This window comes from Amphiura filiformis, chromosome 15, assembly GCF_039555335.1.
Source record: "Amphiura filiformis chromosome 15, Afil_fr2py, whole genome shotgun sequence".
NCBI classification, from domain to species: domain Eukaryota; kingdom Metazoa; phylum Echinodermata; class Ophiuroidea; order Amphilepidida; family Amphiuridae; genus Amphiura; species Amphiura filiformis.
In genome coordinates, this window is record NC_092642.1 from 9,740,408 (window position 1) to 9,762,463 (window position 22,056).

The 22,056-nt window shown below is 37.0% G+C and overlaps 1 protein-coding gene across 2 annotated transcripts; it reads left to right on the forward strand.

Annotated features, from left to right (window-relative positions):
- The first annotated feature begins 1,142 nt into the window (after positions 1-1,142).
- Positions 1,143-21,293, forward strand: LOC140171220 (la-related protein 7-like). 2 transcript variants are annotated; one of them, XM_072194437.1, is made up of 11 exons: positions 1,143-1,241; positions 4,225-4,400; positions 5,712-5,812; positions 6,834-6,917; positions 7,567-7,731; positions 12,717-13,498; positions 14,782-14,881; positions 15,453-15,569; positions 17,232-17,391; positions 18,745-18,848; positions 20,454-21,293. In XM_072194437.1, the coding sequence occupies exons 2-11, from the start codon at positions 4,235-4,237 to the stop codon at positions 20,526-20,528; spliced, it is 1,854 nt and encodes a 617-aa protein (XP_072050538.1). In that variant the 5' UTR covers positions 1,143-1,241; positions 4,225-4,234; the 3' UTR covers positions 20,529-21,293. The 2 variants fall into 2 exon arrangements, with proteins under 2 accessions (XP_072050538.1, XP_072050539.1); XM_072194438.1 differs by having other exon boundaries at positions 18,745-18,842.
- Positions 21,294-22,056: the final 763 nt, after the last annotated feature.

Here is a 22,056-nt window from a genome sequence, read left to right on the forward strand (position 1 = left end):
GATAAATGAAATTTGCTGTTAAAATTGAACAAGTAAGGGTCTTTGGGTGACAGATCAAATGAAAAAATAAGGGGTCTTTGGGTGACAGACAGAACATGTGTTCGTAAAAAATATGGGGTCTTTGGGTGACAGCGATGCTGAAAAAGGGGTCTTTATAAAGCCCTACATACGCGTCACCTCCAAAGGTGGAGGGCGCTCCCCCCGGGTTTACTGCATAACAGTTTCCACTTCTTTTGCGTTTTCACATCAAAAAGATCTATCCCCAGGATCTATCAATGGAAAGAAAGACCACTTTTTGAGTAATAAACAGAGAACTAGGCCTACTTCCAATTTGGCATCCCCACAAATGAGTTGGAAGCCCGGGGGGATCACTCATATATGAAAGTTGTAAGCATCCGCGTGAAAGAAAACGCGGATTTAGGGTTGTTTTGAAAAGCAAAACGAGGATCCGCGCGGATCCGCGATTAGGGTCTCAAAACACTCAGTTTACTAAAAGAAGGGGTGTTTATTTAAGAATGATCCTCGTTCAGGGTAGTTTTTCTAAAATTACCCAATTAACGGACATTAGTGGTGACAAAGTTTATCAAGTTATTCAGCACAAAAGAGTGGTTTCTGAACAGTTTTACCAACCAGATTTAAAAAAAATCGGAGCCGACTTCAACAGCGCCAATTTTAAGCTTACCCTTATCATCACTGTCACTGAATGGCACTCTACCGACACACGCAATGAATAAGGGCAAATTTCAAACCAATTCCTCACTTACGGTGTTTTTATATTGTCTGTCCTTGTTTAGGGGTAAATTTCAAACAAATTCCTCGCTTAGGGTATTTTTATTTGAGTAAAATCCTTGTTTAGGGTTAGTTTGACAAATTTTCGACATCCTAGCTTAGGGTCATTTTGGAAAGTCAATTCACGCGGATGCTTACAACTTTTATACATGAGTGGCCCCCTGTAGAGTGGTCAGGTCTTTCTTTTTGATTTGAAAACACAAAAGAAGTGAAACTGTTCGAGTCTGAACAAGCTTGCACTCAATTGCCCGAAACTGTTCTTTTTTCCTTGGTGTTTTTGTTTGTTTGTGTGTTTGTTTGTTGGGGGGGGGCGTGTGTTCTATAGCTCCAATGCCTCCCCCCCCAAATGCTGGAGACAAGCTGTTTGTAACTGTTATACCCCGGGCTGTGTGTAGTCAAACACAAAGTGTGCAGAATTTTGAAACGCAGGGGCAACGTTGCATTGATAAAAGGTGAGTTGAAATTGTTAATTTATACGCTCAAAAATTATTTCAAAGCATTGTCGGTTATATGCCACGGCAAACTGTTCATTTTAGAATAGGTCAGTACTCACTGCATGACAGTCATAGCATCAAAATGATCAAGGCACCATTTGACCATACTGAATACTCCGATATTTTTAAGCTTCCTTCACAATGCTCAGACTCAGTCTCAGTCATGTTCTTTCTTCACTGATAGTCACAGGCTCAGCATGTTCAGTTCAAGTCAATAGCCCTATAGAACTCTCAGGATAAACAGTTTTTACTTTTACTTAGGCCTAGCCTAGGCACTTTACATTGAAATTGAAAAATTGTAGAGCATGCTAAAAAAAATCATGCTTGAACGATCTACGTAAAAGTTGGAAAGCATTTCAATGCTTGATTGACATGATTGAACCACAAATGTTTGTCAGGTCGCTAAAAAAAACAAGTTGAGAACACACAATCGACAGTCATTTCTAAAGATGCATTTATTATTAATACTCAATCGCTATTGCAGAAAACTGAATCGCACGCCGGCGCCGGATCAGTGTACAAAATCGCTGTTGTATGTGCATGCACATGATTCACTGTTTTGAAAATGCAACAGGTATCATTCATCATTTCGTGGTAAAGATTGACAGTGCTGACAGCTTCAGCCAGTCTATGATTGCCTGGTCAAGCACCATCATCACATACCCGAAGGCGAACGTAAGGACAGTCGGTCAACGTTCACTAACAAGCATTAATACACATACATGTATATCTAGCACAGTTGTATACCGTACTAAAAGAATTCAGTCTAGCATGAGTATCCCATAATGAATATAAACTCAGCTTTACTTGCTTACTTGCTAGTCAGACTCCGCTGATGGCTCTCCAGTCTCCACATGACTCTGTGTATGCAGTTCCTAATGTCTTGTCTCACTATCCCACTTCCAGTTTCCTCGATTAGTTGCTTAAAATTAAATTGTAATCTTTCCGTGGTTGTCCTCTTGATCTTTTACCATGCGTAGGCTGCCACAGCAAAACTCTGGAAGCTGCCTCTGTTTCACTTCTGGCACAGTGTCCAGCAAATCTCAGCCTTTTAGTTTTCAGCCTTTCGGAAATTGGGGAGAGATTGCCGTACAGCTCCTTATTGGTGGTGTGCGACTGCCAGTAATAGTGCCTTTCTCAGTAGTCTTGTGTAACAACCATCAAGCGCCTTCCTAAACTTTGATGTAATTGTCCAGGTTTGTGCACCATACATCAGAACTGATTCGACTGTGGTGGTGAATAGCTTGGTTTTAAGATTTCTACATGTAGGCAGGCTGCTCTTCCATATCTTGTTCATGCTGTTGCAGCTAGGCCCTCCATGCATGGGCTTTCCTGATGTTGAAATTCTTTTCACTGCTGCCAATCCAAGCCCCAAGGTATTTGAAATCATGAACTACTTCAAGCTCAGCTTTACACAATGACTAATTTACATGTAAATTTTGGCTCTGGTATTGGAAATGTGCCAAATAGTATTTGGATTTTATGTACTTTAGGATTTTGCCATTCTAGATTATATTTGAAAGATATAGTCATAGAAAACATTGATGCAGTAGTGTGGGCACCAAAATCCCTGAATTGTCGTGTGCAGTCATATGTCATATATTGGTATGAAAAAAGTTACACTTTGCAAATTGAGAGAAAAGTCACCAATTCTGATTCAAATAAGCATATTAATATTATATGAATTATACATGGGGGGTGGTGGGGGGGGTTGCAAGGTGACTTTCAGGAATGGCAAAATTTGACACACATTGTCAAAAAATGTCAACTATGCCATTCAGGGACAGCTCCCCTGGGGTTGCAAGGTGACTTTCAGGAATGGCAAAATTTGACACACATTGTCATAAAATGTCAACTATGTCTACCCTGGTTATATGTACAACCAGGAGCAGCTGTAGTCAGCCTGACTACTCAAGTCTGCATAATGTTATGTCAATTAAACTTAACATTGTACAGAGAGAGAGTTTGGCAGTTAAGGGGGTACTACACCCCTGGCCAATGTTGTGCCTATTTTTGCATTTTTCTCAAAAATTATAGCGCATTGGTGACAAGTGAGCAACTACTGCACTGAAAATTCAGCAATTCAGGGCAAGTAGTTATTGATTTATTGATCAAATACTGGTTTTCCCTCATTTTTGACTGTAACTCCACAACTGTTGTCTGTGCTGAAATAAAATTTCCAGTGCAGTAGTTGTAGTCATTGCCCCTATAATATACATATCTTACTTGTCACCAATGTGCTATAATTTTTGAGAAAAATGCAAAAATAGGCACAAAATTGGGCAGGGTGTAGTACCCCTTAACAGCCACCATTGGAAACAAAATCTACACTGCTTATAAATGAAAAGTGTGATGTAAAGAACATGCCTATAGCACATATAAATATCTATGAGTGACAATGAGTGAAAGCTATAACACACCTGGAAATTTCAAAAACAATGAATGATTAATATTCAAGCAGGGTTCGGTTTTTGCCTGGTTTAAACCGGCAAAAATGGCAAAAACTCATATTTAGTCACTAAAATATTAAAAAGTAACACAGAAAGCTCATAAACAGTAACATAAAACTTTTAATGAATCATTCAATAATTTTTTGTCTCATCAAGTCCTTAAAATGAAAAGGTTTTTGAATTTGATTTTTGCCACATTTCGGTTAAATGCACTTGAACAATGAAAACGCATGCCTTTAATTTCTTACTATGTTACTTGTAATTACAAAATCTGGCCTTGTTACACTTAGGAAATAATTTATGTAACTTAATAATTTGTTTTGAGATGAAAAAACTGAATTATAAATCACTTTTTTAGTTTTTGCCATTTTTGCCGGCAAAAACTGTTTTTGCCAAGCGGTTTAACCGCGGTTTTTTCCACCTGCAGCAAAAACCTGCGAACCCTGTTAATTACATGTATTTATTTTAATTCTTTGAAATTGAATTTCTAGAAATGCCAATATGGATACCAATGAGTCTAACATAGGTGATAATGACAAGAAGAAAAGGAAACGCAACAAACAGCTTCTCAAAGATATTCGCCAACAAGTGGAGTTTTACTTTGGTGATGCCAATCTCAGAAAAGATCGCTTCTTGAAGCAAGAAATAAGCCAGTCTGAGGATCGATGTAAGTGATGATGTATCATGTTAAAATCTTTGAATTTGGTAATTGTTGACTTTCTGTTAAGGGATCTGGAATGAAGCGTTTTGAGCGTTTCAACAGTATTTTTGTGGGACATGAGAGCACATCAGACATATCAAATTGCATTCTGAATACGAAGAATGTCTTTCTGATATCAAATAATTTTCATTTTTGAAATTCACGATATAATACAAGTTTTATGACAAATTATTAAAATTTGATATTTTTCACATTTTTGATATATTACAGTCCTCAAAGTAAATTTTATAAATCTAATGACATATTCTTAAAGTGTATGTACCTGGGAGAAAAGCCGACAATTAATTGAAAATTTTGACCTTTCATATTTAAGATATGGATTTTTTCCCCAAAAAGACCTAATTTTTTATGGTGTTTATGGAAAAAAAATCCATACCTTCAATACGAAAGGTCAAAATTTTCAATTGATCGTCGGATTTTCATCCCACCTACATACACTTTAAGAATATATCATCAGATTTATAAAGTTTACTTTGAGTACTGTTAGATATCAAAATATCAATTTTAATCATTTGCCATAAAATGTGTATTACATTGCAATTTCAAAAATCAAAATTATTTGATATCAGAAGGACATTCTTCAGATTCAGAATGCAATTCGATATGTCTGATGTGCTCTAATGTTCCACAATAAATACTGTCCAAACGTTCATACCCCAGCCCTTAATGTGATGCAAATCTCAGAAAAGACCTTTACTTGAAGCAAGAAATAAGCCAGTTTGAGATTTGATGTTTTAAATCGAGGGGTCAGTGACACAAAGACGTAACGTAAGATTTTGATATCAAAATTTTCAGAAACATGAGCACTTGCCAATAAACACATAGTAACTCCATTTAGCACCCCATTGAAATCAATGAGGACCATTTTCTTTAAATTAAACTCATTTTTCTCAGAATGGCAAAAATGGAGTTACGTCTTTGTGTCACTGACCCCTCGAAATGTGAATTTGGTAATTAATTGTTGACTAAAGTGATGTGTATAAGTGAAAGATTATAACTTCAACCACATGCATTATACATTATTTCTGAAATTTCTTGTGAGTTTCCTTGTTTCCATCTGTTCAGTTTCAAAGTTTGAATTTCCTTCTAAAGTTGTCATTTTAATTCCTGATAGAAAGCATTCAAACGTAACTTTGGACAAGCGTAACTTTGGACAGTGGAAAGTGAAATAGATTATTTATTATGTTGTTTATAAAGAACATTTGAAAACAAACATAAAATTTTACATGAACTGGAACTCAATATTGTATTTTTTAGATGTTGATGTATCAATAATTGCCAGTTTCAATCGTATGAATGTCTTGTGTCCAGATCCTGGTCTCATCCCACAAGCTTTAAGTACATCTGATTTATTAGAGGTAAGAGAACTATATGTCCTTTTAAATTATAAAAAGAAGTAGCAGAACCAAAAAGCTATGTTTTAATTCTTATGAAGGTACTGCTGAGAGTAAGTTTGTTTTTGTAAAGGTATTTGTTTTTATCTTCTTAAAATTCACATAAGTAATGTGAAAAAGTAATCAATCGTTACAGTCGGTTCCGATCAGGGTAACGCCAAATTGTCGGCTGCACTTGCCTGTCCTATAAAAATACCCTGACCAGCTATCTACGGCGACCCCCTTCGTTCACCAGGTCACTTGTGCCTGGCTGAAGTTTCGTCAGCGTTATCTCCTAGATTTCAACTGTTAATGCTTAGATATGCTCGACATTAAAAAAAAAGGAAAAAAATTAATGGATCTAAAAATTTATATTGCACCTTAATTAAACATGGCTTTAGTTCTTGAGCAGTGTTTGAAATAAACCAACATTTGCAATAGCCATTAAAGTTCAGATTGATGTTGAAGTCAGCATTGAGTCTGTCTTCCTGACTTTGGTAACAAAATGTCACACAAATCACAAGATCAAGCGAAATGAGTCAGATTGATTTTGAGATATTGGCAGAGAAATGTTAAAATTCTTCTGTTTTATATGTATATTGTTTTCAGCGATTGGTAAATTGTCGTATCAACATGGGGTTTTCAGTTTCTGAAAGCTCTAAATGTCCTCTTTAGAAACATGTAAAACACATTTTGGACCAGGGTCAACATGTGACTCCTTTCCCCTGATCATGTCACAAATGTCACGGGCCCACAGGGCAGCATATTGGTGGGTTTGTGATTTTCAAGGTCTTTTGACAATATTTTTGCCATAATTTAATACTTGTATCAAAAGGTGTATGTGTAATTAGTGCAAATGACATTGTGTGTGATGCAGGGGTTGTATCATCTCTTAACACAGTGAAGAAACAAACAAGGTGGTAAAAGAATTCTGGATAGAGTTTTATTCTAATCATTACTCATCAACATCATTTTACAAAACCTTATGTGTTCTTATTGCTTACAGTTGAGTGATGACAAAACTAAGATCAGGAGAAAGATACCACTAGGGGAACCAGAGCATGACACTGATGATATCACAGTTTATGTGGTAAGGTTACTGAAGTTAAATAAATGTATGCCATATATCCTCGAATAGTTGCCCCCTTCAATTAAATGCCCTCAACATTTTTTTTAACCAAGATTTTAAAAAAAATGTTAATAATTTCCATGCTATTTTGAGTAAGCTTACACAATCGCTAAATGGCATCTGTAGATGGTGAGCTTTGGCGAAAGTCTGATCGTAAACCCGGAAGTGAACTGGAAGTCATTGTTCAGAGATCGTCATTTCACCATGAGTTTTAAGCTTACCTAATGATTTTAACGGGAATTATTGTTCTAAAAATGATCTCTAATAAATGCCCCCCCCCCCACCTTTTGGAAAATGCTACGCCCCAGGGGCGACTATTCGAAGATATACGGTAATTCTATGCAGTTTATATTTTTGATGAATATTGTGGTAAAAAATCATCTATCTTTACTCTCTATTACAATATAGTACAGAAAATAGCCAATGTTGCAAAATTAGCCAAAAGTTGAGCAATATAAAGATAGTTACAGATATAGCAAACATACTTTATATATTGAATCTTTATTCTAAAATATTTCGCTATTTTATTTGAAATGGTCGTTTCAGTGACTGGAACATGTTTGTTAATAATCTGAATGGCTGTGTTTAATTTTATGACCATCCATTTTAGGAGTGCCTTCCAAAGACAGTCGACCATGACTGGTTGCGAAAAGTGTTTGGTGTGTGTGGCTCTGTGGAATATGTTAGTCTCCCTCGATATAGGTCTACAGGTGATCCCAAAGGGTTTGCCTTCATTGAATTCAAGACACCAGAGGAGGCTAACAGAGCATGTGAGGTATGTATATTTTGTTAGTTTTCATGATATAAAAATATTTTGGTTATTCCTTCATGTAATTTTACACAAAATTAGGGTTAGGATTAGGTTTAGGCTTAGGCTTAAGGTTAGAAATAGCTTACACAAAATAATACATGAATGATCAAGTATACGGGTGACAACAAGTGCTCATTCTCCATAGAATTGTGGTGTGCTAAATGTGCTAAACTTGCACTTTGTGCTAAACCTTTCTTGTTTTTATTTTGTGATATCATGTAGCTTGCAGCATCTGTAAGCATGGTTGATGTAGATTTGGTATTATTTGCAAAATTAATGCAAAAAGTCAACTTCCTCGATCCATGTAGACTATAGGGTCTGTAACTGCAGTTTTTATCTCGGACAACAGAGGAAATTCCAAATGTGAACTTACGTCATCTAATTTGTAGAAATGTCTTACTTTGAAGCGGTAACTGTAGAAACAAATGGTCAGTGTAATGTCACAGTTTGGTTTTCTGACACTGCGTTGGTCAGCTATGTCTGTTCCTAGTTCCTTATTGGAAGGTAAATTACTATCACAGTGAATGGTGCAGTTAATAAACTAGTAGTATGCATGTTTAAATGAAAAACGATGTTATATGTTATCTTAAAAAATATCACTATTCCCAAGTCCAGAGATTGTTAAAAAATGCAGCTTTTAGCTATGGGTGACATATCAGCAGATAGATTGATCCTTTATGTGTTACAGAATCAAATCTTGTGTAACAGTTACACTGTACATACCTGGATATTCAGGATTGTTGAACTTAGATATGTTAGATGTGTCTTCTGAGGTAAAGACTGAGCTGAATTGCTCACTAAGCATTAAAACATATTCACATTGCTCCTGCAGTCAACGACTACCTTAAAATAGATGAAATGCAGCAAGAGTCCTGCCTCTTGGACTGGACAAACCACCAGAAAGTTGGCCTGGACAAACAACCAGAATGTTTTATTTGATTTGTCCTCAGGATTATTAAGTGTTCTGGTATGTCCAATAGTGCTGATGAATCTTATGTGTAGTTTTTGCAGAAATCTCTGTAAATTTTCCAGTCACTTGGATTCTGAGATCGCCTAGTTTTGTTGTAATGCCTTTCCTCTTTCTTGCTCATTCTCTTTGTGCGCATCACTGACCTATGGGTTGGAGTGTCTTGAGCTGGTCAATTTAGATGATATATATTTCTCCATCACTTCATTGAGCTTTGCAGGAAACATGTCCCAATTCTCTGTGATTGATCTTACTGATGGGTTCCTGAAAAAAGATTACTGGAAATGTAACATCAGCTTTCATGCTGACAAGATCTGCTTTCCCAAACATGAATATCTTCCTGGGATCTTTTTCTTTGGCACACAAGGCAAAGATATCTAACTGGGCATCCCCCGGCATTGGCTGCTGTGTCCTCAGCTAATAAAACCAATATCAACAAGAATGCAGAAGGGCTTGAATTTTGGTTTTGCAGGTTGCGATTTCAACTTAAGGTTACTGCCTCTTTTGAGGTTTTGAAAAAAAAAATGGGATGATTTTGCCACATTAAGTATCAAATTTGGCCCAGAAATAATCATCGGAAAATAAAAGTTATACCTCATCTTAAAGGTAAAGGTTTATATATTATTATTTTTCCATTGCTATTTTAATTTTCAGACTCTGATTGGGACTGGGAGTGAATGAACTGGGTCATTGATTATAGCACTCGCTATTTTTTTTTTTTTGACCAGTCATTTCATCAATTTTCCTCATTCCGATTTCTAAACCAAATTGTAGTCATCTATAAAACATCCCATAGTAACATTCTTGCTATTCAGTTTTGGTATCTCTACTTCAGAAATAAAATTACAAGTTGTAGAAAACCTAAATTTACGACTGAAATTTGTATTTTTCAAAAATTTCTTAATGAGTCTAGCTTTCATAGCTTGTTTAATTATTTTCAAAAAAATTAACTTTGCAAGATATGGTGCATATCTTCGCTACATGTGCATACTCGAATTTGGGGATTACGATCAGCCAATTTCAAATATCAATTTTTTAGACGGTATGGTCAACACTTTTTAAGCTTTTACACGATTCAGAGATACGGTCAATCGCGTAACATATCTTTCAATTCTATGTTACTTATTTGACAAAGTGTCAAACGAAATTCACCCTCATAAGCCACGACAAGGCCCGGTTGCTTGTGTACTTTGCTACTCGCAATCAAATGACTGCAACTGGTTAAATTCCTGATTTTCCTGGCAAGAAGACACGGAGAAATTTATATTTCACGCCCGACCATGTGTTTACGTTTCATGAGGTCATGGGTCAATCTGGCAAATCGAGATGTACACACTTGGAGAAGACTTGCCGCGGTTGTATATCCCGTTTGGAACATGATTGACCAAATGTTATGAATGTTAGAAGCTGTGGTCAGAACAGGGCCAGTGTTTCATATTTCTAGTCAGAGCAACCAAGGGCAAAATTAACAATTTTAGAACAAGAATGGATATCGTCAGCCTACTACGATAATTGCCTTACTTTTTTTTTTGTAATTTTGAGAACAAAAGTACAAAATAGGCCTATGGTTTAGCGATGCATTTGTAAATCATATGATTCACCAATCTTTGCTCAAGAACAAAATAATGATTAGGCCTGGCGGGGCGCTATCATTTTCTTCGGAAGGGGGTACCAAATATACAGAAGGGTTCAAAAATTTTAAGGATAAAAAATATGGGGGGGGGGGGGCATAACATTTTCGATGACCAAAATGTAGGAGTCACAAGATGACAGATAGTGTGGTTATTTCATTCAAAAGACTGATTTGAATGATTTCAATACAATTTTAGCCTGTTTATGGGGTAGGCCTAAGGGGCTGTGCAATTTACCCCCCGGGGGGTAAAACTTCCAAATGACTCGCCAAAAATCGCTTCCCCCTCTCAGCCCACCAAAAATGTTTGTAGGCGTAGATCCTGGTGGGATGGAGGATAAATCCCACTAATATTTTGCCAGGATAGATGTTCCATACAATCACCCTCCCAATGTTGACGCCTGTATGTGGGTTTCTGCCAGGGGTTTCTGACCAAATTAACCTCATTGGCCATTTTAGCTAGCCCCAAAGTGCAAATTTTGCACGCTCAACACTAATTTATTCCACTTTTGCATCTAGTAGGCCTATGTCACAAGTTATCTTCTAGTATTTTTTTGCTTATAATGCTGTCGCCAAAAGGTGCTGGATTCACCGTATAGGCCTACTTCAAAAAAAACTTCCAACCCCCATCCCCCCCCAATGTCAAAAAGAAATCTATCCCACTGCGCGCTATCCCTTTGCCGCCTCTGCTGCCCTTCTTTTTGCCACCCCAAAGCCCCTCCCCCGTGAGCCTGGCGCAGTATGACGGGTATGGTGGTTAGGCGATAATTATGGTTTAGGCGGCGTGACACCTAAAACCGCCCTATAGGCATGCGGGGGGACAAGTTGATATTTTTAGACGGGGTGGAGGCTCCAGACTTGAAACCCGTGAGGCCTACCCATTGCCATTTGACCGTGGACAGGTAGGGAGGGGCCTACCCATTTCTAAGGATTTTCTCAAAAATATAGACCCATGTCTAAAGTTTTCTTTCCTATAGGCGAGATTCACGATGCAGGGGTTTAACGGACCCATAAGGATTTTCAGCAAAAATAGGGACCCATGTCTGTAAGGATTGTTTGCAAAAGCGCAATCCCGTATGCATTTGGCAGTATGGGATTACCCTCCCCCTCCCCTTGCGGAGGCAATAGGCATGCCCATTGTCATTGAATAATGATCAATAGACCTTCAACAATATTTGGTTTTTATTTTTTTTATTTATAATAATCATTTTGTGAGCCCCGGTTTCAGTAAATCTAATATAGGCCCATATCTTCCATATAAATATGGGGGTAAATATGTTTTCACAGCACTTCTTGCATGCCCGGGCTGTAGTGCAAAACAAAACACTACTGCAATTAAGTTACGGCGCGGGCCCTGCTGGGCGACGGTTTCAAGCACAGCGATATCCCGATTCCTGTTCGTACATCCCGTTTTGATATTATATGCCCAATTTGACGAGTTTGCCGGACTGACGTTCTAATCGGAAACGCTTCAACTTGAGAGTTAGTCTCCTTCACAATCGGTTTATGCTGTGGTTTACGCTGCTTCTAAACACACGCCGCTTAGTCCTTACAATATGCAGTCTGGACTCGAAACTAAGAGAGTAATTGGTGCATACCATGGAGCTTTTAATAAATGGACCTCACGCAATACAATCGGAGTTTGTTTTCATTAGCAACGGGAGACAAAATAGGGGGAAATTACATATTGGCACTTTTTTTCAGGATTCATGTTATTTTATATGAAGGGTATGTATGTCTTCTTGTCAAAAATAAAATAAAAAAATTTCCCTATGTCAAGGTCATGACCCAAGAGCATGTACCCTTAAGGAGCAGTACACTGACATGGTAACAAAGTTTGCACCATGGCTGTCTAAGCTGAGAGGAGTAGATCAATGTTATCCAAAGCAAATTCACTCACCCAGAACATAAGGATGTTAGGTGTGGTTGGTTTATACATTTATGTGGTGTGGAAGGAGCTAGATGTACTTCCACTGTCCACAAGTGTTGTTTAAGAATTCAGAATCATAAATATGATTACATGACTTGGTGGACAACAAGTTCAGGAAGAAAAAAAGTCAAAATGATGAAGAGAGTTTGCATTTTGTAACGAGACTAGTACTGCATGACTAATAGTTTAAAGCTTACAACCTTACTCCAAAAGTCAAATAATTTTAAGTTAACAGGAACTCTCAAAGTCTCAATGGATGAAGTAATAAATAATGTAAAGGTTTCATTGGATGAAAATGGTAGTAAACAGCACAGACAGCTTTTTATTAGAAAGTAGGTAAACATTGTTACTTCCAGAAACTTGTAACTTATTAATAGTAATAGAATTTTAAAAACTGATTGATATTCTTTGCTTGATTTCAGATGTTAAATAATCCGCCTGAAGAAGACACAGGTAAACTTGGACGATTTCCAAAGACAAAGGGTAGACGCTATGTTCCAGTTGATGAGGAGAACAAAGAATTGGATCAAGAACAGGATGAAGATATGAACAGGACATCAAGCAAGAAGAGGTCACATGATGAATATGATGACAATAAGCAAGGAAGTGAGAGCCACAAAAGACACAAGCGAAGACATCGAGAAAGTGAATCAAGCGATGGTAAACCAGAAAGATACAAACGGAAAAGACAACACAGTGATAATAATGATGCGAACTCACATGGTAAAAAAACTAGGCAAGAGAGTGGTGGACAACAGAACAAAAAAGATGAATCAAAAGTAGATGAACAAAAAGAGAGGGAAACAAAAGAGGAAAAGAAACATGAAAGTAGGGAGCATCATACAAAGGGTGCCAAAGGGGATCATTCTACAGAAAGAGATGAGAAGAAAAAAGAAAAGGAAGAAGAAAAGGAAAAGGGTGAGAAAAAAGCCCAGCCACAAGTGTCAAAAGATAAAGAAGATGTGAAATCAGCAAGAAAGCGTAAACATTCGGATTCAGGGTCTGAAAATGAGGATACAGGTAGTAAAAAGAACAGAAGCTGTGATGTAGTAGAGGCTGATGTATCAGATACCAAGGATGATGATGAGACAAAGAAAGAGTCTGATAGCGAGGAGAAAGGGAAGAAGAAGAGACCAAGAAAGAAGAAACAGGAGAAGAAGAAAGAGTCAAAAGAAAATGATCTCCAGCTGAGAGTTATTTCAAAGTAAGTTGCTATACAGTGTAGATACATCTATTTGTTTGGGAACAATGATAAAAAATGAAGAGTTCATCTTCGTAAATCAGTGGAAATCTGGGGATCACAGTGCCACTGTGCCAGTGCATGGATTGGTCATTCTTAGTCAGTGGGAGTGGTCTATTACGTAGACACATAATCTGATTGGACAATCGCATGATTTTGGGTGTCGTCTATCAGGCTGTAGACGACCCCACGTCATCATGAGTGTTGATAACGTGTAACACGCTCATAGAGGTGCTTGCGATATGTATCGCGTTGTATGCGTAAACGCAGTGCGGAATACTCGCACGCGCTAGCAGTACGCGCAACAAAAAATGTGAAGTTGTAAACAAGTTTTGTTCATTTTTTAAAAAGGGGAGTTTTTTTATAAAGGTAACTTAATTTTTGCTTTAAAAATAGTTTACAGTTATCAAAATAATATTTAACTGACTAAGAATGAGAATAAACGATAGGAATTTTTATTTTGACTATCCTCTACCTATGATAGACAACAGGCAGGTCCAATATTTTTATCGTAGTTCACACGGTAGAGGATAGTCAAAATAAAAATTCCTATCGTTTATTCTCTAACTCCAGGTTAAATACATATTAATTAAATAAGAGTCAGAGTGCAGATAGGCATTGGGTATCACAACTGTGTGCCTGAGGCCAATGGATATGTGCAACTCATCCATGCATGGTACATTAGAAAAGCTGATGTACCTGTGAAAGGTCTGCCAGTTGAATACATCATTATAACACTCAATACATCACACTCAACGCAGAGCAAATAACGATTATCAAACTATCTTTAGTACAAATTAGTTCAGTGAATATCATATTTGAGAGATGTGCAGGCCAGGGGTCTATTTCACTAAACTTTTAATCCTTCGTAACTCAAGTAACTGTTCGTAAATTTATGAATACCCAATACTAGACGTAACTTTACGAAGGGTCCCTGTAGTAAATCCCTATTATTTTTCGAAGGGTACCATTCGTAAATAAGTTTAGCGAAATGGAACTTACGACTCGTCGTAAGTTACGAATGATTTCGAGACTTACAAAGCTTTGTAAAGTTTAGTGAAATGGACCCCAGGTATCCTTTTCCTTGTTGTTGAGCCAGTTTCACTTATTTTAGCTTAAAAACAAATGTTAACTATATTCTAGTCTCAATGTTTATACCCTAAACAACATGAACATCCAACAAGTGCATACACATAATTTATATTGACAAATTGTTTTTTATAAATAACTTCTTCTTGAATCTTTAGGAAAGAATGGATGGATCTCAAGCACAAGTATTTGTCCCTTCAGAAAGCCAGCATAGCCAAGATCAAACAAGCCTACCGCTTCGGGGGAGCTGTCAATACGGTAAATAAGATACATAATATATAAATATTCCTAGCTAAGGAAAAAAGTCAAAACATGAAAGGAATTATTGAATACAGAACTTACTTGTTATAGCTGTACTACATGGTAGGGCACATGCTCAACTTTTCAATCAACTTACCCATTAACACAGATTGGGTGATCCCAGTTGAAATCTATATACCCCCCTATGGAAGACATGACCCTAACTTCCACACAGGGAGTGTGATTGTGTGAATTTCAAATAGGGTTATCTGAATGTGTGGTTCCATTTGGAATCTACACCCCCTGTGTGGGAGATTAAGGTCATGTCTTTCATCGAGAGTGTATGGATTTCAACTGGAAAAACACATTGTAAAGTTTTGGTGAAAAACGAGAGACTCATAACATCATGTACTGATATAGAATGGAGTGCACGCAATTGGGTGCAACGCTTAGGCTAATGTACAAGAATCAACTTAAATTCATGTATGTCAATTTGTGAGAATTGATTTGCATATCAACTTGCGTTAAAACTAGGTCTGTTCCTTGTGAGCTATTAAAGAAATAAACAAATTCAAATCCATTTCTGTAGGTAAAAGATGAAAACATGGAAACCAAGGCCATCAAGTCATCAGAGCCAGAGTTTACTCCTGGTGTAGTGTTGAAGATAGAAACTAAGAAACCAATGGAGTCAAGACAACAACTCAAGGTTAGTAAAAAGTATAATGTATATATAACCACTTTTGGTTCTAGTTCATCAGGTAATTAGCCAAGGTTATAATTTATCCAGGTAAATTATGTTCTGTCTGTCATCAAAGTAACAGGTGTGTAGTGGTGGGTTATAGAATGATGATGCTTCAGATTTCTTAGGGAACCAGCTTATTTGATGCAGTATGGTCTCCTGAGCATTTTGACACCTATTTCATCCAAATCGGCCAAAAATTGAGAAGGTGCCGGCAAAAACAAGTATTTGGACAGGGGGGTCTGTTGGGGGTGAAAATCAATATTTTCATCAACAATCATTATTATTTCACTTACAAAGTGAAAGTTGGTATTGATTTGTATGTAATTGATGTTTAGAATTCCAATTTTGAAAGTTGCATAAAAATTGGAGTTGTCGTTTTCTCAAAATGGGCATTTTACGTCCAAATAAGGATATGAGGGCGCTTCGCATTTAACTTGCAAACGATCTTTAAAACGGAAATTTCAATGGTGTATGTATGAAGATAATCATAGGTAGTACCTGCTCAAGAAATTTGAGCGATTTACATTGTAATGGGTTTGATTTTGGCAGCCATTTGAATATTTCATAGAACGCTGCCATTCAACTGTACAGGGGTCAATGCACTTTAAAATGTGTACGTTTCAATGGAAGGCTTCCTGAGAATACGAAAAATGGTGCCACGGTCAAACGAAAAGAAATATAATGCTCAAATTTCTTGAGGATGTGCCACATGTGATTATCTTCATACTGACATCATTAAAATTTCATGTGAAAAGAGCGTGTGCATGTTTCATGCAAAGCGCCTCACATCCTTATTTGGACGTAAACGGCCATTTTAAGAAAAACGACAACCCAATTTTATGCAACTTTCAAAAATGGAATTCTAGGCATCAATTACCTGCAAACCAACACCAACTTTAACAGAATTAGGCCTAAAATAATGATTATTGATGAAAATATTGATTTTAAGACCCCCCAACAGACCCCCCTGTCCAAATACTTGTTTTGGCCGGCACCTTCTCAATTTTTGGCCGATTTGGATGAAAAAAGGTGTCAAATTGCTCAGGAGATCATGCCGCATCAAATAAGCTGGTTCCCTAAGAAATTTGAAACATCACCCTTTTTAAAAGGCTGTTTAACCTACCCCTACGTAAGTCAGTGTGTCTGTAGTGAATTGGCCAAGTTGGGGTATCAGCTTTGATAACAGATGGGAAGAGCAGATATTACAAACTTGCAGGGGTGGGCAATGATAAAGAATTGTGGCCCTTTTGGGAGGCAGGAGATCTTATTTATTAGTACCTTGCTTCTTTTGTTTTGAAAGTTTAATATTGTCACATAGTCTGGTTTTGTCTAATATATCACAATATTATGTGCAGTAAGTGTGCAATGACATGACCAAATGTTTCCCATTAAGGGGTGTTTGTGTTGCTAGTAAATGCAACTACAAAAACATTTCTGTAAAATTTCTATACACAGCATATTTATTTTATTCGGGTGGAAAATGATCTGAATTTGGAAGCTGTTCATAGCTAGAGCAGACAGTACCATTTGGATTTTGTTCATCTTTGTCAGAAAGTCCTGCAAACATTCCTGAGAGACTTTTCCTCTTACCTTTGTTTATATATTTTCTATAATATTATCCTATAGGATGATCTTCAGGCTGTTGCTCCTGTAGCATATGTAGACCTGCAACCAGGGGAGCAGTCAGGATTTGTTAGATGCAAATCATCAGAGGGCGCTTCACAAATTCTCAACAAATATGGACCAAATGAAACAACCGATAACATTACAGTAGTTGTGCTCACAGGTACGGTAATATAATTATACCATAGTATTTTTACCCTTGGTGAATCAGTGATGTCAACACATTGAGACAGGTGTTTTGTACCCATACCCAATGAAAATGTGCAACAATGTCACTGACTTGCTGCGAGTCTATACTATATATGTAGGTTATGTTGCTCTGTATTTATGGAGTTACCAAGTGAAGTGTCTCATGACATGGGCTTCCATTGTTCCATTCAGATCTGACACCACAAAATGCTGCCCCTTGGCTTGTGTGCTAAAAAAACACTGAAAAATTGTTTCTTCTCTCAGAGCAACACAGTTCTTACAGACAGCTGTGGAGGTTTAAATTGGCGCAGGCATTTGACTTATCTCAAGTAGCTGCGGAAGCATTCAAATTTAGGGGGACAAGCATATTTTGTGCCGGGATATTTTCTGTAGTAAAAAAAAAAAAAAGGTTTACTGTCATTTTCTTGCACGACTGGACCTCAAAGACATTATTTAAAATATTGGCTAGTGTTTCTTAACAGAATACTGATTTTTTTTAAATACTGTATATACTTACACATAAAACAATATAATAATTTTAACCAACATAACAGCACAAAAAGTCACAGATTTATATGGTGCTTTATCATGTTTAAGTAATCACATAGATCAGTGCGATATACAGAAGGACGGTAACCACTTTGGCCAAAGATCACCTTATATTAAAACCAATTTCATTCAGGAATGCAGCTCACAGGTGCAGATCCCAAATCAGTCTATATTGCATGTATAGCTACTGGCCCAGCAATAAATTTACTGGCCCAGCTTTCTCAATATTTTCACGAGATATTTTCTACTGCAAATTCAAGCAACTGACAGTAAACAACCAAGTAAATTTCATATCCCATTTCAGAAGATATCCCTGTGATGTAGAATTTTAATCACAATGTGCTTGGTCACATTGTTGTTCTTCTTCGCAAGAATAAGAATAGATTGACGAAATATCAGAAATAAAAATATAAATTACACAAGAGGTATACCAGAAACAGTCTCAAATGTCCTTCAATTATTTTAAGTCCAGTCTTGTCTCATATCATCTCAAAAATCTGCTGGCCCGCTGGGTCTGCATAGTTGAATATTTACTGGCCTGTTGCAAAATCTACTGGCACGGGGGTACTGTTTAAATCAGACCTTGCTCCCTGAGCTTTGTACGGGTAGACCAGCACAATTTGAAGCCAGCTCATTTTTAAGAGCAGAATTTGACACTGTGGGGACTCAATTTTGTACCATCCACACCAGATTTGAGGGACTTACCAACTGAGCCAACTAGACTGCTGGTGTGTTGAACAAATGTGTTGAGTTTTGTCATTTGCTTGGTCCTTTTCAGGTGAAGATGAGAAGCAGTACTGGGAGAAATTAAAAGCAGACCGTAACAACAAGTTGAACAGCAAACAGAAGAAGAAAAAGAAACGAGGAGTTGATAGGGTGAGCGTAAGTAGTGATCAACTTCTAAAAGTGTCAATTATATTTGGAGAAAGACTGTTTGGAGAAAGACTGTTGCTCAAAGGCTCACAATATTTGTGAGGGGGGCACTCAACTTAAATTTTGATAGGGGAGCCGCACTTTGGGAACTAAGAATTCTAAGCTATTACAATAAGGCGCCGCCAGCAGCCTTTTGCGATGTAATCGTGATGTATCATGGGAAAATCGTGATGTATCATGGGAAAAGGTCGACATCAAGTCCGGCATAATCTGAATATTACCATGCTATTACATAGGAACACGTGACAATATTTTTAGTTTGTCAATATAACGGTATTACACGCAAATCGATAGAGAAAAATTAATTGTGCACATTTCAAATCACATTAAGTATTATTGAGTATCGATTCGTGTGTAACACCTTTATTTTGACAAACTAAAAAATATTGTCACGTGTTCCTATGTAATAGCATGGTAATATTCAGATTGGCGCGACTTGGATGTCGACCTTTTCCCATGATACATCACGATTACATCGCAAACCGCTGGCGCTACTTATTGAAAATAGCGAGAATTGATTTTTGGGCAAAATAGGGGCTTTATGAACTGAAATTTCAGTATGTTTGGGGTGTCTAGTGAACTGAAATTGGGCCAAATTAAAGCTTGCTGAGCTAAAAAATCCATTTTTCCCAAATTTGAGCGAAAGAACTACAATTGTCAGAGTTTGAGGCTCAAATGTGGAACTTATGGAACTGCAGGAGAGCCTGAAAAAGGGACACTTGACCGCCACACATAACCTTTACATGTGAGTGACCCCCGCCAAACAAAGGGGTAAAAATTCAATAAAAACATAAGAAGATTGACATATAAGATTTCCTAACTTAGCAACCATGTATTCAAATGATGTGGGGATGTGCAAGTACTGATCTGAGCAACGTAGAAGTGACAATAGTATACTAAATTGTGGATCAGATCATGTCACATTTATATCATTGTGATTCCCCATGCTGATCAACCATAGATGATTAAGGGACTTAATGTGTATGGACAGTTTATAGTATGATATACAGTGGGAAATTGTGATGCTTAACTTTGCCAGAGGTGTAGAAAGTGAATCAGAGGATGTATAAAGACATTCCCATAACCCAATGGGGTTTCTGACCTTGGTATGTCTGGCTTTTGTACACATGTGGCACAGTTGACCATACCTTGCATTGGGATTGTAAATATCTGGTGTTTTCATCCTTTTATTTAACATTCAAAACATTGAGACTTATGAATAAAATTAATGCAGTGGGACATTAAGAATGTTTTCTATAAGAAAATCCAATTTAATTTGACAAGTCTCAACTATTAGCTCGTTGGCTGCAATTTTAAAATTACCATTTTGTGTGTGGTAATGGGGACTTTGCCTTTAAGATTAGGTTATATTGATCAAATTTTCCAATCATAGTGCATTGTAGGAATGCTAAAGTCTCCTCTGAAAGTGAATATTACCTTATTAAATTGTGATGTTGAAAGCCCAAGCAGTTTAGTAGTGGAAATGTGTTTGAAAGATTGTAATATTTTCCCAAATTGTTAAAATATTGCTTGTTTTGTGTTTTTATTTTTCAGCTATTATGTAAAGCAGAAAAAGTATCACTTGCAGATGCAGGCAAAGGCAGCCATATTCACTTTGATGATGAATAGCATGTGATCTGAACACTTGGCTGGAACATCGGCGTCTTGTTGCTTGTGGCATTTTACTCTCGCACTATAAACAAAACCCAAAATTGTGGTGAAAATCTAAATATTCCATTTTTAGTATTAAAATAGCCTTTCTTGAGGATTTTCAAATAAAATAATTAGGGTCTCCTGCTCCATGCAGATTTTGGACTTTCCAATGTTAGCGCAGGTATGTTGGTCGTCACAGGAATGTGCCTGCTAAATTCTCTGAAAATAGTGTCACCCTGTCCTGTAACAAACATAAGCAACAAGAACATAGGGAACCTTCGATTAAAAAATTATCAGAAAAAATAGAATCAGAAACCTTGTCTGAACTCTTTCTCTGCAATATTTTGTAGCTTATATGACAAGTTTTTAAAACTGTTTTTACTCATGATAGCAAATTTCAACAAACATCAGAAAGAGTTATAAAAGACTACAGCACAACATCTTTTCTGGTCTTATAGGGCTATCGGTGCCAGAATAAGTACCGATGGCTCTTTTTATCGTATCCTGAACGTACAGTGCATTCGTTTTTTGTTTAAATGAAAAACAATATCATAATGCAACTGTTAATTATTATGCTTGATACAATTTATTACATCTCCAGGGAGTGATGTTAAGAGTCATCAGTATCTAATCGGGCACTGGTAGCTCTATATGACCAAATTCAATGTGGTGCCTAAGTAAACCTCTATCAGGGTGAATAACTGTATGATCCAATCTTGTTGAATTAAAGATTTGTCTTGAAGAACATAACAAATTGTATTTATTGCTTTTATATAATATATGATTGTGCTCAGCCTTTAAAGGCGTATGATCAGATGGACAAGGACAACGTCATGCCCCACTTTATCCTATCCAAATGAAGATTAGCATCAGAAGAAAGCTCATGATAATTGATACCCTCCCTCCGCACCTGAGAACCATAAGGGTGTGATGCCTCGTTGTAACTAAGATATAAATTGCACACACTGGGTACGTTGTGGTAATGCGACATAATTAGTCCCATAATGAACGAAAAATAGCTTCCTCCCCATACTGTTCTACGTTGTGAACCATGTTCTGTGCTTCTGATATCAAAACCGCTAGTCATTGCAATTTAACTCGGGAATCATATTATTTTGGTACAGGCCCTCAATGCGAGGTACAAAACACAATAATGAAAACATCTCTTGTACTGTTGTACAACTATTCAAATCAAGTGGTTTTTTTTTTGACAAAACCAGAAAATTACTACAGTAAAACGAAATCTGATACAAGAAAAACCCTGTTATAAAGAAGTATTTTTCCAGAACCAAGATACAAAATTCTTTTGTTATTTATTGTTTTTACAACCCTGATATAACGAAATTTGGATATAAAGAACTAATTTCTCTGTCCCTGACAACTTCGTTGAGTTTCCACTGTACATTCTTTTTTTTTTATTAATTATCTGATAAATGCTTTCTCCAACTTGCGGAAATCATAATCCATTCTGGGCCCAGGAACCCTACAAACCTTATGTTTCTTA

What these genes read in the sequence shown, in the direction of transcription:
- LOC140171220 (XM_072194437.1), top strand. Translation starts at nt 4,235, where the DNA reads ATGGATACCAATGAGTCTAACATAGGTGATAATGACAAGAAGAAAAGG. An exon ending in AGTCAAGACAACAACTCAAG is followed by an intron (nt 15,570 to 17,231) that starts GTTAGTAAAAAG and finishes ATTATCCTATAG; the next exon opens with GATGATCTTCAGGCTGTTGC. An exon ending in GAGGAGTTGATAGGGTGAGC is followed by an intron (nt 18,849 to 20,453) that starts GTAAGTAGTGAT and finishes TTTATTTTTCAG; the next exon opens with CTATTATGTAAAGCAGAAAA.